At 55.0% G+C, this 16202-nt stretch overlaps 1 protein-coding gene across 1 annotated transcript in view; it reads left to right on the top strand.

The window, feature by feature from the left end:
- LOC103266817 (olfactory guanylyl cyclase GC-D-like) overlaps positions 1-10207 on the top strand; it is a 40419-nt gene extending 30212 nt beyond the window's left edge. Inside the window, 5 exon segments of the mRNA XM_021715740.1 lie at positions 5061-5235; positions 6964-7062; positions 7923-8017; positions 9627-9711; positions 10173-10207. Of these exon segments, the coding sequence (XP_021571415.1) occupies positions 5061-5235; positions 6964-7062; positions 7923-8017; positions 9627-9711; positions 10173-10207 (489 nt within the window).
- The last annotated feature ends 5995 nt before the right edge of the window (positions 10208-16202 follow it).

Here is a 16202-nt window from a genome sequence, read left to right as displayed (position 1 = left end):
TATATGTATTAACCCGCCGATTCAGTAAAACAATTTGTGAGGTAGGTACTGGTACCCCTAATTTACAGATGAGGAAAATGAGGTGACAGAGGCCAAGTGGCTTATTGGGTAACATACGCGAGGGGACCCCCCCAAAATGGAATTTATTTATTTAAAAATTGTGTACTTATTCTTCCATGTTTAAACTTCAGTCACCTTCAAAGCACGCTCCGTTTGATGCAATACACCTATTGAGACTTTTTTCCACTGCTGAAAACGGTTTTGAACTTGTCAGTTTGGATGCCTTTCAGTGCTCCTGCCGTTTTTTGTTTCACCTCTTCCACATGAGCAACACGTTTCCCTTGGAGGACTTTTTTCATCCTGGGAAAGAACAACATAAAGTCACTCAGGGAGAGACTGAGTGAAGAGGGAGGGTGGGGAACAGGGGCTATGTCATTTTTGGTCAAAAACTGCTGAACACTCAAATCACCCATCGTGAAATGGGCAAACGCGTTCACGAGTTGCCAAAAAAAAATTCACTGAAGCTGAACACAGCCTTTCACACCAAGGCTCGCTGGTCCACTGATGCCGATGGGTTCCTAGAGCCCTTACGTAGTGGAGGAAGCCTGTACTACCAGGGGCCGGCTCTCCAAAGGATAATTCTAGTTTTGGGGGGTCACCCCTTGGATTCCCAGTGGGATGTGAAACTGAGACTTGAACTTGGGAGTTCTTCAGGGAGGCTCATCATTCCCAGGATGTGGACATCTTCAGGATAAAGCTACAGGTTCACAGTGGCCCGCAAGCCCTCCAGGAGCTGGCTCCTCCTTCCTCTTAAGTGGGTCTCCAGCCACAACCCCTCTGTAGACCCCCAGCTTCCTCACACACGCTTTGCTGTCTCTACCACCAGGCCTTTGAACATGCTGTTCTCTTCTCCTAGAACACCACTCTCCCTCCTCCTCGCCTGGCTCCCTCCTGGTCATCTTTCTGGCCTCAGGTCTGCCCTCTCACCCTCCCAGACATGGTTAGGGGCCCCTGTCTGATGCTCTCATGACTCCCCCTGGGCAGCATGCTACGTTCCCACCCTAAGTTACTCTGTCTCCAGTGCCCGCAGTGTCCAATGCACGGCAGAAACTCAGGAAGTGTCTGGTGTCTGAATGAGGAGGACACCGAATGGGAGGTGACCTGCCTGGAGTCACATAGCTGGTAAGCAGCAGAGCAGTGACAGGAACCTGCCATGTCCACCACTGGCGCTCTGTCCAGGGCACCCCCGGGCCAACCCAGCCCCCACATCCAAGGATACAGCTTCCCTCGGGTGGCCCATGCGGGAACCCTTGTCTCTGCACTGGCCCCCAGTCCGCAGGCGTTGCCTCCAGAGCCGCGCTGGCCCCTGGAGCCCCAGGAGAAGATTCCTCCCCTCGTCTGGCGGAACCCCACCGCTTTGATCTGCCCTGAGTCACCCTGGCCCTGTCTCCTCCTCCCCTTCTCATCTCCCCCCACGTGTGTGTCCCTCCCAGCTCTGAATCACGCCTCCCGATCTGCTCTGAACTCTGGCCAAGAGGTCTGCATCTTGCTGGCGGAGCAGAATGAAATAAAACAAGGCCCGCACACCCCTCCAGATGTGAGAAATGTGTGAGCCCGTCTCTCATCACTCGCGCCATCCGCCTCGGTTTCCCCTCCATCCCCAGCAGGATCTGGTTTCTCTCTTTAATCCAGTCCTGGTTGGGCGCCAGCCAGGCACTCATTTCCTGGTTCTGAGGGGTCCGCGCCCCCCTCCCTCACGCTGAGTGAGCGCTTTTATGGACACAAGTCCAGAGCAGACCTCCTCCTCCCCACCCTCACCCCCACCCCCACCCTCCACCATGGTTGGGGGGGACTCACCCAGCTGCCCGGCCTGGGTGCGAGTCTTGTCCTGGTTGTCACCTCCCTGAGCCTCAGTTCCCTATTCGTAGACTGGGGAGGAGAGTGTCTGTGGCTTAGCATGTGAGAGAAAGTGCCATTGTTCATTCACCCACCACCATAAAGTGGAGCACCTGCCAGCACCAGGAGCTGGGTTCCCCCCTGGAGGCGTAGAAGAACAGGGGCCCGTACCTGCAGAAGGCCGATTTGGTCTGGGGGTTGTCATAGGGCAGCTCATTTAAACTCCCCCAACCTTGTTTGTTTTTTTTTGAGTTAAGATCTCATACTGTTGCCCAGGCTGGAGTGCAGTGGCACAATCACCGTTCACCATAGCCTCGACCTCAGGCGATCCTTCTGCCTCAGCCTCCTGAGTAGCCGAGACTACAGGCACATGCCACCATGCCTGGCTAATTTTTAATTTTTCTGTGGAGATGAGGTCTTGCTATGTTGCTCAGACTCATCTCAAACTCCTAGGCTCAAGAAATCCTCATGCCTTAGACTCTCAAAGTGAGTCAGGTGTGAGTCACCATGCCCAGCTTTAACTCTTTCAATGCCCCCAGGGGGTATGGATGATCTTCCCTAGTATACAAATGAGGACACAGACTCAGAGAGGGTAAGCAACTCTCCCGGGACCACACAGCAAGTCAGTGGTGGAGTTAGAATTCACAGCTGCATTTGTCAGATGGAATCCATTGCCCTCACCTCTCCTCTGGCTATGTCCTGCCATCTGTGGAAGGAGACATATCTGTGTCCAGGAGCCACAGTGCTCATGTAACCTGGAGCCCACTGTGACAGGCGTCAGAGTGCGTCACATTTAGGAGTCTGAGCCCCCAGAGGTGGGCCCATACCTGGCCATCTTCCTGCCTCTGGGGGTGGAGGAGTGGTTACTCATCACCCTGCACTCTCCTTTCCAGCTCAGGTGTCAAGCAGCTCAGAGATCAGAGATCAGCTTGGGCAGTTCGGAGAATGGGTCTGGATGTCTGGCCACCATGGCTTTCTTCTCCTCCTCCCCGGTCTGGGCTGTGAGGCACCCTGTGAGGCAGAGTGAGGTCCCCAGAACAGGTGCGCCCCCTGAATCACAGTGGCACGCCTGGTGGGCCAGGAGAGGCCAGAGGTCAGCAACCTTCAGAGCTACCTCCTGCCTGAAGCCTGGACTGGCCATGGCCAGACAGGAGCAGAGCCTCCCGGGAGAGACAGGAAGGGCCCGAGCCAGGCGTCTCCGGGGCAGCGCAGTGCATGGACTCAGGAGCTACCCTGATCGAGCTCAGGTTCACACCCTCACTGTGCTGTGATCTTGGCAAGTGACTTAAGGCCAGTGGCCCAGTTTTTATCTGTAAAGGAAATTTATATCCTAGAAGCCTTGTGAAGATGGAATGAGCTCATGTGTGTAAAGTGTTTGGGGCCGTGTCTGGCGCATAAGCACTCTCTGGGTGTTCAAGAGCTTACTTAGTCCTTCTTCCAGTCTTGCCAACCTCATAAGGCATTCCCCCTCCGGTAGGGAAGGAGGAGGGGAGGAAGAGCCGGGGGCTCTCATGCTTTTCCCTCTTGGGGCGTGGTGTGGAAGGTCTCTCTCCTTTGTGGAAAGGTGCACAACGGGGGTGGCAAGGTGACATCCCTGGCCCCAACCTCTCCACGGCTGGTCAACAGCCAGCAGGCCACAGGGCGGGGGAGGAGGGAGACATCTTTCTCCCAGCTGGTGACTAGGAAGATTTTGTGGACTAGAACAATGTGAGTATTAGAGGTAAATTCTTGACCTCTGATACTCATTCCACGTAAGGGGAAACTGGTGCTCACACAGGTGAAGTGGTCTGTCAAGGTGAATGCAGAGCCAGGGCTCAAACCTCTATCTGTCTGATTCCAAAACTGACATTCTTTCTGGAGCTGATGGAGGGTAGGATTCCAACAGAAGGAGGCTGGGGAGAGCTTTTCAGGCAGAGGGATCTGCGATCCAGTTCTCGAAGTTGGCAAGCACAGAGTGTCTCTTAAAAGGTGAAGCTTGGGGAGCCAGGAGCCACCATTAGCAAACAAGTCAGGAGCGTCTGCAAGTCGAGAAGGCCCTGAATGGTGGGCCATGGGAGGTGGGCTATAAATGTTCAGCCATTGGCCACAGGGACCCTATGTGAGTACACGTCAGAGTGGAATGTGCTGTGCTTAGGGTGGGTCACCTTGCTGTGGTGGGGGAGAGGAGAGGTGAGGGGGCATAGGGAGTGGGCACAGTCCCCATGCGAATGTTGTGTGAGGCTTATGGAATCCCTGCACCCCAAATGGGCAGGGGAACCATCGCTGTCCCTTCCCCCAGGTGCTGAGAGAGTGCAGGAGTGCCCAACAGGGGGTGCTGCTGCCCAGACATGGGCGGGGCTGGGGGGGTGGTACAGTATGGAAAGACGCAGGGCTAGTCGGACTTGGCCTTGGCAAGTTTGTGGCCGGAAGGAAGGTCATGTCTCACTCACACCAATGTCCCAAGCACCTGCCGCAGGGCCTTGGAACAGAGAGGTTGCTTGGGAACAGGTGTGAGGGTCAGGGGCAGGAGGCGGAACTGGAGCCAGGTGAAAGGCAGGTTTAGGTGGGACATGCCTCGGGGGTGGGAGACAGGTGGAGTCCCTTCCAACTGGGAGATAATGGGAGCCGCTCTTCTCCAAAACCTTGAGGAGGGGGAGGACTCTGTCTATTCTGCCCTGATATGCCTGCTTTAACTACTTGACTCCTAGTATTCATTCCACATAAGGGGAAACTGAGGCTCATACGGGCGAAGCGATCTGCAGGTGAATGACAGAGCCAGGTTTGAACCTACATCTGTCTGCTTCCAGAACTGACATTCTCTCCAGTGCACCTTGGAAGGCCGGCAGGATGGAAGATGGGAGGTGTCCCGTGTGCATGGCTCTCTCCTGCGGAGCCCTGACCTGCTGCTGTGGCCTTGTGCCAATGGGGCTCTTGGGTCTGCTACCAAGGAGCTCATGGTCTGGGGCCAGAGACAAAAAAGGTCGCCGGCAGCACCAGGCCCCCTGAATGGGCAGGTCTGATTTGTGCTGGAGCAGTTGGAACCAGAGGCCTGGCAGGGGTGGCCCCGTGGGCCAGAGACCCCAGGGGTGGGCTGGGGCAGCTCCCGAGGTGGCCTTGTGTGGCCGGATGTGGGACAGGCTGGGGGATGTATTCTGACACTGGAGTGTGAAGGCTGCCGTTTCTAGGTGGAGACCGTCGGGGACGCCTACAGGGTGGCCTCGGGACTGTCTTGGCGCAGCGGGAGCTGGCATGCAGCTGAGGTCGCCAACATGGCCCTGGACATCCCGAGCTCTGCAGGCGATTTCTGGATGAGGCATGCACCCGACGTGCCTATTTGCATCAGGGCTGGCCTGCATTCAGGCTGGGGACCGTGGGGTGACAGTTAGGAGCAGCCTGGGAACCCTGAGGGTGAGGAGCCAGGTCAGTCTCCCAGCCTTCCCTGGGGCATCACCTGGGAAACCCCTGCTGGCATGCTTCTGCACGTCTGAGAGTCTAAACCTCTGGGATAGTCCAGCTATTGGGAGGCTGAGGCGAAAAGATGCCGAGTCCAGGAGGTCAAGCCGTGTGATGAGCCATGATCACGCCACTGCACTCCAGCCTGGGCAACAGAGTGAGATTCCAACTCAAAAAGAAAAAAAAGAAAGAAAGAAAAAACCATTTTATAATTTTTCCCTCCTATTATTTGAAGGTTTCAATGTGTTATAAATCAAAGAATCTGTGATGCTAAGACACACACACATACACGGGGGGACCCCAAAACCCTGAAATTTATTTATAAAAAATGGTGTATTTATTCTTACATGTTCAAACTTCAGTCACCTTCAAAGTATTCTCCGTTGGATGCAATACACCTATCGAGATGCTTTTCCCACTGCTCAAAAACGGTTTTTGAACGTGTCAGTTTGGATGCCTTTTAGTGCTCCTGCCGTTTTTTGTTTCACCTCTTCCACGTGGGCAACACGTCTCCCTCTGAGGACTTTTTTCATCTGGGGGAACAAAAAAAAGTTGCTCAGGGAGAGACTGGGTGAAGAGGGAGGGTGGGACACTGGGGCCATGCCACTTCTGGTCAAAAACTGCTGAACACTCAGCACAGTGTGAGTAGGTGCGCTCGTAAATCACCCACCCTGAAATGGGCAAATGCATTGAAAGAATCTCAAAGGAAAAAAAAAGTCACTGAAGCCAAACGCAGCCTCTCACAACAACGCTAGCTGGTAGTGATGCCGATGGGTTCCTAGAACAATCACCTCGCGGGGCAAGCCTGTGTGCTACAAGGGGTCCACCCTCTGAAAGATCATTCTAGGTTTTGGGGAGTCACCCTCATTCATATATATGAGGGTTTTTTGTTTGTTTGTTTTTTGTTTTGGTCTCAGCATCTGTCAAAGGCATCTAAGTCCACGTTGAACAGCTGATAGTCTGATGGAAGACGCAGGACAGAATCCTGTGTCTGTAAACAGCTAAATGTCTGCTGAGAGGGCCTGGGAGAGAGCCCAGAGTCTCTAATCCGCCCTTCCCATACCCCACCCCTTCTTCCAAGGTTCCCGTCACCTGCAGGATAAAGTCCATATTCACCGCTCCCCCGCCATAGTCCCCGAGTCCCTTGCTCCCTGCTCTGGTCTCATCTCCCACCGTGCCCTGCTGGGCCCTCCATCCATACTCAGCTGCTCGCAGTTCCCCTGCACCGGTGGGCTCTCTGCCTCTGTGCCTCCTGTTTCCTGCCCACTTGGTCCCTCATCCTTCAAGACATAGCTCATGTGTCACCCCCTCCAGGAAGCCCCCCCCAGAGCTGAGATAGGGGTCCTTTTCTGGGCTGGCTTTACAGGTCCTGCACTCTCTAACGTGTCTCCCTCATTGCAGCCTCGATCACAGGTGACACACCTCTCCCCGCTGCCCAGGAGCAGGGGCTGACGCTTACAGATCCGGGTCCCTCACCCCCAGCCCAGAGCCCGGCGCATCCTCTCTGGATGTCACCGGAGACTCTGGGTAGTGCTGTCCTCGCCCCCCAACTGCAGCCCAGGATGTGTGTGGGGGGGACGCAGGGAAGAGGGGAAGGGTGAGGCTGTCAGCTCTTGGGGCATATTTGCATTGCAGGGCCCAGTGTGGCAGGGGTCGTGGGTCTCACTATGCCCCGGTACTGCCTCTCTGGGGACACTGTCAACACTGTGTCCCAGATGGAGACCACGGGGCTGCATATCTCATAAGTCTGTCCTGTTCAGAGGAGGGACTCAATAACTTGTGTACCCGGCTCTTTAAAGTAGTGCTCAATAACCAAACCACCACCTGGTGGCAGCATACCCTAGCTACGGATAAAGCAACTGGAAGGAGATGATGTGTGTCCTTGGTCCTTTTCCATGGAGTTTGGGGATGATCTCATGAAGGAATTAGCAGAGAAAAGAGTGACCCAAGAGGCAGGAAACTTGGGTCCTAGCCCTGCGGCTGGCTTGCTTCATGTCCTTGAGCAAAATACTCTTCTTGTAGCCTTGGTTTCCCCATTGTGCGGGAGGAGACCCTTTAAAGTGTCAATTTTTGCTCAGCCACATGCCCACTCCAGTTATGCTGGGGCAGCTGACACCACCACGAAGGCATCCCTGACATTTTTGGCCCTTGCTGGCAGCAGGAGCTACCATGATGGCTTGGTGAGAGCAGCTGGAAATGTTAAAGTCCTAGGGCCTCTGCTTCTGGTGGATAGGTTGTATACTCCCTTGCGTTGCTCAGTGCACAGCCTGCATAACCAGACGTGGAAGCCCTGCTCTTGAAATAAAAATAAAAACTTTGTGTCTGACTCAGCCTTCACAGACTTCCTTACAAGTAGAAGTGGTGTCTCTAGGAGTCCTGACTTCATCTTGAGTTTCCTCAACATTCAATCTGTGAAACTTGCTTTTCCTCGGAGTCTCTTTCGGGAACGAGAGAGCCAGAAGAAGGGTATTGTGCAAATCCTAGTTCTGTGTATGACTGGTTGGAACTGTAGCTGTTGCAGGCTCTTAGCGATTTTGCCAGATACTAGGTATGCTGTCACCAGGTGGTGACATGCTTATTATCTTTCCGCTCAGCATACAGAATTCATGTCAGCCAACGCACTGTCCAGACACTGCTCAGCCTTGATGAAGGTTACAAAATTGACACCAGAGGTCAGACTGAGCTGAAGGTGAGAGAATCTCCTGGTCTTGGTGGGAAAATCTCCAAGGGTTCAGTTTCTGTGGGCTGCAGGAATGATTCCCATCTGATTGGTGTGACTGCCTGGAGTTGGGGGTGTAGCTGACCACCTTACATGCCCTCTCTGCTCCCCACATTCTAAGGAAGCATTTCTCCCTGGGAGCCATTTGACTCCTCGTGAGAGGTTGGGCCAGGGCAGAGAAGTCGCTTCTGTCGATGACCTATCTACGGAGCACGCTGGTGCATGACACATATCAACATGTTTATTACTCGTAGCAACAATGAAAGGATTACACTTGTCTCCATTTTATAGCTGAAGAAATTCAGTAAGAGAGACAAAGTGACTTGTGAAAGTCACGGAGCTCATAACCCAGGTCTGATGGCTTCAAAGCACATGCCTTCTCCGTTGCACTGTTGGGCTCCTACTCATCCCTCAGAACCCCAGATCAGACATCACCTCTCACTGAAGCATGCCCTGACCCGAGAACACCCTTCCTTCTCCTCCTTTCCCCCAGCAGTGACTGCCATGCCTTCTGTGTGTACCCACCAGTCCCACAACCAGCCCTCTGCGATTATAGTGTGCCATTGAGTTCTTGGCATACCATACCCACCTCAAAGGCAGAGAAAGTTCTGTAACCTCTGTGTTCTTTTCCTTTGTTTTATTATTTGTTGATTTACTTTTGTGGAGATGGGGTCTCGCTATATTACCCAGGCTAGTATCAAACTCCTGGTCTCAAGTGATCCTCCTGCCTTAGCCTCCCAAAGGGCTGGGATTATAGGCGTGAGCCACCATGCCTGGCCTGCCTTCTTTTTTTTTAATGTGAACATATGATAAAGGGAATAGTCCGGTAGTCCTATGGATGACACTTCATCCTTCCCCATCTCTTCTTATTCCTTTGATTCCTCAGCTGGAGCCAGGTCTGGCGGGGAGACTGGAGCAGCCTAGTTTAAAGGCAGATTGGACCCCAGAGATTGGGTCTCCATGGGACTCCTCATTTCACTACACTGTGGAATGTCAGAGTAGCAGGGGTAGATCAGAGACGGGCAGTGACTTGCTTGTGGTCACACAGCCTGTGGAGGCCAGCATCTTTGCTCTGGGTGGCTGGGGTTGGGGAGAGTGCACTGGAATACCTCAGGGCAGGTAGGTCTTGTTGGGGGGTGGAGGTGGGCACTGGGTGTCCCTGAGGAACAGAGGACTCTCATGCCCCTCACCCCTAACCTCTAGGCGGCTGCACTCCATCCCAGGCGAGCCCACCACATCCTTCGGTAGTGGAGGCTGGAGAGAACCCCAGAGGGTGGAATCCTGGGGTCTTAGCACGCCAGACCTGCTCATCGTACAGCTCAGGACTTCTTATTTGTTAACAGAGAAATACTCACCTATTTAATCCTTATAGCTTTATGAGATACTTTATGAGGAAACGGAGGCACAGAGAGGTAAAGTGAGTTGCCTGAAGTCACACAGCGAGGAAGTGGCAGAGTCGGGCTCTAGGCGGCCCTCCGCCAAGCCATGGGTGTCACACGCTCTGCCCTTGCTGTTCTGGGAGGAGACTCCTTTGCGGAGGCTCTTGCAGGATGGCCTTTGCATCCCCCCCCTCTTCCAGGGAAAGGGCATAGAGGAGACCTACTGGCTGGTGGGGAAGGTGGGCTTCCCCAGGCCCCCCCCACACCTCCGGACGTCAGTCTCGGGTGAGTGATTGCCCGGACTCCTGTTTTACATTTGGTATGTGTTATCTTTCTGCTTATCAAAGGATTGCCTGCTTGGTGTGGAAACTTGAAAAATACAGAATTCTTCAAATATTCGATCATCGCCATCTTTCCCTCCTGCGAGACGGCTGGTGCGGGCACCTGGGCCCGGTCCCGGCCCGCCTGGTTGGGGGCGTGTGGCGCGTGAGGTCGTGTCCGGGTTCCCCTCATCCGGTCTGTGCTCTCAGCTCAGCGTCTGGAGCCCCGTCCCGTGTCGTTCAGGGCACATTAGGAATATGCTTGTCGTGCCCGCGTCGGGACTGCAGTGTGGACTACAGTGTGTCTGAGGGGTGCAGAGCCCGGCCCTTCCTGCTGAGCGCACAGAATCGCCCCCTGAGCTGACTGCAGGTCGTGATGTGACAAATAGGATTGAGCATTTGTGGCTGTTCAGACTATTTCCGCAGATAATGAGTTTTTAGGCCAAAGGGCGCCCACGTGAAGCTGATTCTCAGAGAGTTTGTGCCTGTGTGGCTCTTCCTTCTGTCCTCTGTCCTTGGGACCCCATGTCCCTCACTGAGGGCAGCAGGGGTGGGACGGGGGGAGAGCAGTGACATCCCATCACACCCTTCCACCCCATCCGTAGGTGCTTTACAGGGGACTGGAGGGCAAGGGACACAGGTGTTGCTGACTGCCAGGACCACGGGGGCCGACTGGCTCCTTCCGCCAGTGGGAGGCTGAGCCCAGAGATGGCAGGGCCGCATGCAGGGGGCTGCAGACCACATCAGAGCTGGGGCCAGGGCTCGGGCGTGTTGTGATCTTGCCCAGAACATTCCCTTCATCCAGACTTGCAGCTGGCTCTTCCCAGCTCTCCGAGAGGCGCCCCGTGCAAGGCCGCCCCTTCCCATGGGGCAGAGACAAGTCGCATGTGGGACGCACATGGGCTTCCTGGGGAAGGAGCAGGGTTGAAGAAGCCCAGTCTGTGCATCCCCCACCAGGCAGGACTGATGTGGACAGGGCTAGTCACCGCAGCCAATTCCCTTCTGCCCCGCTGCCCAGGCCCCAAGGCCTCAGGACTCCGGGGAGCCTGGGGCAGAGCGGCGCCTGGGGCCAGGAGCAGCCCCTGGCCACCTGATCCCCCTCACCACACACAGCGGGGTCCAGAGGGGCTCCCCGCAAGGAAGGGTGAGTGGAGGAGCAGACGCCCATGTGGGGCTGGAAGCTTCTGTATACAGAACACACAGCTGTGCCCTGCAGGGCGGGCAGCGTGCACTGAGGACCAGCTCAGGTCTAGGGGCAGGGGCGGAACCCCGGCCTGGGCACTGGCTGGCTGTGTGGCCCCGGGCACATCTGGCCCCTGAGGCCCACTGGGATCTTCTGCAAAAATCAGATCCCCTCCTGGGCGCCACGGCCTCTTGGCCCCTTCCCTTGCATGGAGGTCCCCTCCTCCAGCCTGTCCTTCCTTGAGGCAAGCCCTCCATGGGCCTCCCCTCCAGCCTTGCCCTCCCTGTCCTGGCCTTCGCGGGAGCTGAGCTTCTAAGAAGCTACAATCACACCACTGCACCCCAGCCTGGGTGACACAGCAAGACCGTTCTCTAAAAAAGTTAATAAATAAGAGCCACAGAGAGAAATCAGCTAGAGGGGCACAGCCTGCGCTCTCTAGTGTGCCACAGACCCTACCACTTCCTGTTACTCTCCAACACTGCAGCTAAGGGTCAAGTCCGTTTAGCACAGCACTTACAGCTTTGTTCCTCACCCCCTGCTCCTTCCCCTCACCTTACCCCTGTCCTGTTCCAGGTGCAGTTCACTTTGTGAGCCTCACGTAAAGACAGTCGGTGGATGCACAAAGGTCAGAAATTGAACTACAGGGAGTGAAGGCCGAAAAAATCTTGCAAGTGATGGGACACATGTTTGATTTCCGACTACACCATCTACTTACTGCACAGCGGTGGGCAAGGTGCCCTGGCTGTGTTTCTGAACGGAGACTCTGGGACTAGGTAACTGCAAAGGTGAATTCCAATGTTGGCCTTCCTTAAAGTTAGGAAGGTATTTCCCGCTGCTGCCAGCCTGCATGGGCTTACCTGTATGATCAAGGCCAGGACAAGAGGAAACACTGACACTAGGACCTAAGGATGGCCTGCAGTCACACTCTACCCAGTCCTCAGAGACCACACAATCAGAATCCCCACCACACACCTAGCGCTGAATCAACCCAGGTCTCTTTGGAGTCCAGGGAACATCTTCTCTGATGCTGGCATGACAGCTACCCCTTTTAACGGAGGGAAAGCAGGTCTTGGGCTCAGAGCAGCCCAAAGGTTACAGCACAACTGTGGTGAAATGACATGCTAGGGTGGGTGTCAGCCTGGAATCTTTGCTCTGAGCTGCCCTGTATTTCTGACTTATGGGAGTGGCTTTATTACACCTTCAGTAGTGAGAGATTCCTTTTAAAGTCAGGTCAGTTTTCATAATTGCATAATAACCCTCACGCAGATATGGAGACATGTAGGACAATTTTTGTTTTTACACTACTGTGTTCTTGCTACATTTTTTAAAAGACAAAGCAATTTAAACAACCCAAATACAAGAAGAGAATGCCTAAAGTACAAAGGATTGCATAAAAATAATAAGCCAGTGTACACTGCAACATAGAAAAACATAAAAACGTAGGATAACATCACTGAAAAAAGCAGAATGCTCAATTTTCCTATTGCAGGGCACAGCTAAGTCAGTATTTGCAAGAATAGGAAGAGGGGCAAAAGGGAACATGGGAAAGCAGAAGGTGATATATGGTTTTTTGTTTGTTTTTCCTAGACAACAGGATATTGAGAAGACAGAAGAGCTCCCACAGTGGGAGGGGACCCGAGGGGGCTACCCGTATATCTTTTCAAGCAAGTTTCTTCATGGTTGTTATAATGCAGCTTACATAACAATATTTCATTAATATTTTAATATTTAATTAAAATACTGATGGAAAGGAACCTTCAGGTAGCAAGTAGTTTGTGGAGAAGGAGGAAACTCACAAAGGTAGCATGGAAATGACTAGAAGTTGCAGGATGAATCAGAGAAGGGAAAGACCTTGCTAATTACAGCTTCTTAAAAACTCCATCCCTGAACCACACAATGGCCCAGATGAGGAAGTAAAACCAACAGGGGAACAGATGGCTCAAGCTCACCATGGCCACACCCTTGGCCTCCTGGTAGGTCACCTTGATGACATCTGCAGTGCTGGTGTTGAGAAAGAAGTAGCCTGAACCTTCCTGGATGCAGAGCTCCACCTAGAGGAGGGAGATGCAGGGAGGGGTCAGGCTGCGTGTTGGAGGGTGAGGAGTAGGGGGATGGGGAACCAGGGCGAGGGGCCGGGCACAATGGTGGGCAAGGCGAGTGCCGTACCTGGACGCCAGGGTGGTTGTAGATGGTCACCTCTCCTGGGCTCACTCTCACCTCCTCCACCTAGAGCTTCGCCTCCAAGCTCGGTGGAGGCTGGCACGGGCACAGGAAGGTCATGCTGAAGGGCAACGCCCAGACCTAGATGCCAGGTCGGGGACCTGCTTCTGGCCACCCATCACAAATGGAACACACGACCCTGGTGCTCCTGAGCCCAGACGAATGGCCACGTCCCCTTGGAGGCCGCCTCCCTTCATCCTGCCTTCCGCTCCAGACACACTCTGCCCTTCAGGGCCTCACAGCAAATGGTCGGTTCAGAGCCTGCGGTGCATACCACGTGGGGGGCCGGTGGGGCTGAGCGAGCAGTAAAGCCGATGGCCAGGCCAGGGAGTAGGGCAGGGACACGTGGAAGAGTCATCCCAGCTGGCTCACAAGAGGACAGGACGGCCCTCATCCCTTGGGCGACACGCTACCTAGCTCTGCATCCTGCCACGCGACACCCGAGGGAGATGCCGGGGCCGACCCAGCTCTGGTGCACCCTCACAGTGGCATATTTGAGCACCGCTCCTGCGTCACACATGTGAAAGGCACCAGGGGCGCAGGGCCTGCCCTCAGGGAGCAACTACTGTCACACAAGGATGAAAAGATAAGAGTGTGCGAATGACAAGGCGCCCCAGTGTGCGAATGACAAGGCGCCGCCAGAGTGCAGTGCAGGTGACAGGCAAGGCGGGGTCTGGAGGAAGCGCAGCTCTCAAGGGAGCGAGACCTCAAGGTGAGGACCTGAGCGGCTCAGAATCAGGGCAGCCCCCAGGGCAGGGGACCCCACAGGGTCGAGAGTGTGAGTACAAAGGGCCTGGGGGGACCTGTCGGGGTCTTAGGCCCTAGCCAGGAGGCTGTGACACCCCTCCCCACAACCAAGGGAGCCCTGGTGCCAGTGAGACAAAGAAGGGAGTCAGCCATCAGGGACAGGCCCAGGCGTGCCCCTTCAGTGGCCCCCTCCCCAGTTTAACTCCCACTGGGGTCCTGGCCTCTTCAAAAGCTTTCCACCCAGAAGACAATTTCAGCGCCTCATCCTGACATTTGGGGTCCTTAGTAATTCTGGCCCATCCTCCCTTTCTAGCCATCTTACCCAACACCTTACCCAACACCTAAGCTTGCTGAAGGCGGCTCCGCACCATGTGCGGCTGTCATCCTGGAGGGTCCATTATGGAGCAGCCCTTCCACTCCACTGCAGATGCGCCCGTTTGCTCCCTACCAGTAGTGCCTCTGCCTGGGGCCCGCAGGAGAGGCTGAGTCAGGGAGGGGTGACTCGGCAGACAGCGGCCCATGTTTCAGATGGTGGAAACAGTGAGTGCATGTATGGTGGAAGGTTTCTGAACCAAGACAGCAGGACGCTCAGGAGCTTAGGGATCCAGGTCATAATACACCACGTCCAGGGCTCGGGGATGCTCCCCAGAGGGGCAGACATCTTAGCTGGGACTGAAAGGATAGGTCACCCAGTTGGGGGAGAAGAAGAGAATGCATGGAGCATTCAGGGCAAGTGGAAACTGTGTTGGAAACATCATGGCATGACCCAGCGGCACACTGGGTGGTCCATAAAGCAGGGCTGTGTGGAGAAGAGACTGCCTGGGGGAGCCCTGGTGGACAAGGAGGGTGGCTTCCTCCTGAAGGGCTGAGGGCTGACAGGTATGTGACCTGGCCTATTGGACTTTCCCATTCTGAGAGCCTAAAGGGAGGGTGTGTGGGGGGGAAAAGAACTCTGATGTATTCAGGGTGGCGAACTGCCCAGGGAAAATATTTCCCAGATTCTCTTGGAGCCAAGAGTGGCCGATGGGCAATGTTGTGATCACAGAGTCACAGGCAGAAATTGCTCTTCTAGCCGGGCTCGGTGGCTCAGCCTGTAATCCCAGCACTTTGGGAGGCTGAGGTGAGTGGACTGCCTGAGCCCGTGGGTTCGAGACCCGCCTGGGCAACTTGGCGAGACCGCACCTCTACAATAAATCAAAAATGAGCCAGGCGTGGTAGCGCACCTGTAGTTCCAGCTACTTGGAAGGCTGAGGCGGAAGGACTGCCGGAGTCCAGTGGGTCGAGGCTGCGGTGGCCAGGAGCGGCCACTGCACTCCAGTCTGGGCGACAGAGTGAGACTCCAACTCAAAAAAAAAGAAATTGCTCTTCTAATCTTCTGACAAGGCTAATAAAGGCAACTAACTCAGTGGGGGTGAGGAAGGCAGATGTGAGGACTAGGGCTCTAGAAACTACTTTGGGCCATGTGGCAACCTAGAGGATGCAAGCCCCAGAGGAGGACAAAGTGGAAAGACAGAGGCTGGGATCCCTGACCCCTGTGGAGCTGCCACACTGGCCGGTGTGAGGCCTCACACGGGACAGAGAAATAAGCTGCTCTACTGATGAAGCCCCTGCCACCTGGGGTTCTGATCCTTGAAAAGAAGCCTACCCTTGACCGCTAGCAGGCAGAAGGTAAAAGACGAGACTCATACTGCCCTTTCTCTAGCACTGTCCAGAACGGAGCCACCCTGCTGAGGCACACGTCCACTGCATCAACCTTCCATCGCAGCTGAGAGCAGCGAGCTCGGACATCGGCCTCCACTGCGCCACCCAACTGTCCAGGTCTTCCCTCCGCAGCAGCCGGGAAGGGCCCCAGGAGCCTCCTTCCACCCCCCGAAAGGCTCCACCTCTTGGAAGGCCCAACATGGGGCATCCCCTGGAGTACCTGCTGTCCTCTTCTCCACCCGGCTGGCGGAATGCTCCCACCCACTCCAGAGCTATGCTGAGGGAGGGGATCATGACGTCCTCACTCTCAACTGTCATGCCATCGGCGCTCTGTGCTTTGTGCTGTCCGGGGCAAGCAGACACAAGACACACGACTTCGGGGCGGTTTTGGCCTCTCTCGGCTTGAACGTCACTTCCCAAGGAGAAAGGCTGCCACGTGTGTTCTGCCCTGGTTCTTCTCAAGGGCCTCTGGCAGGGAGGCACAGGTAGGAATTCATGCTTATGTGCCAAGCTCATGGAAGGATGGCGCAGAGGTGCAGGGCTAGGTCTTTGATTAGTAGACTTCTACCAAGTGTCTGCTGTGTCTCCTCTGGAAGTCAGGAGGC

The sequence above is a fragment of the Carlito syrichta genome, unplaced genomic scaffold, assembly GCF_000164805.1.
Source record: "Carlito syrichta isolate Samal-C Ts95f unplaced genomic scaffold, Tarsius_syrichta-2.0.1 Scaffold307339, whole genome shotgun sequence".
Lineage (NCBI taxonomy): Eukaryota > Metazoa > Chordata > Mammalia > Primates > Tarsiidae > Carlito > Carlito syrichta.
The sequence above is the reverse complement of the archived record's forward strand: the minus strand, read 5'-3'. Positions and strand labels throughout refer to the sequence as shown.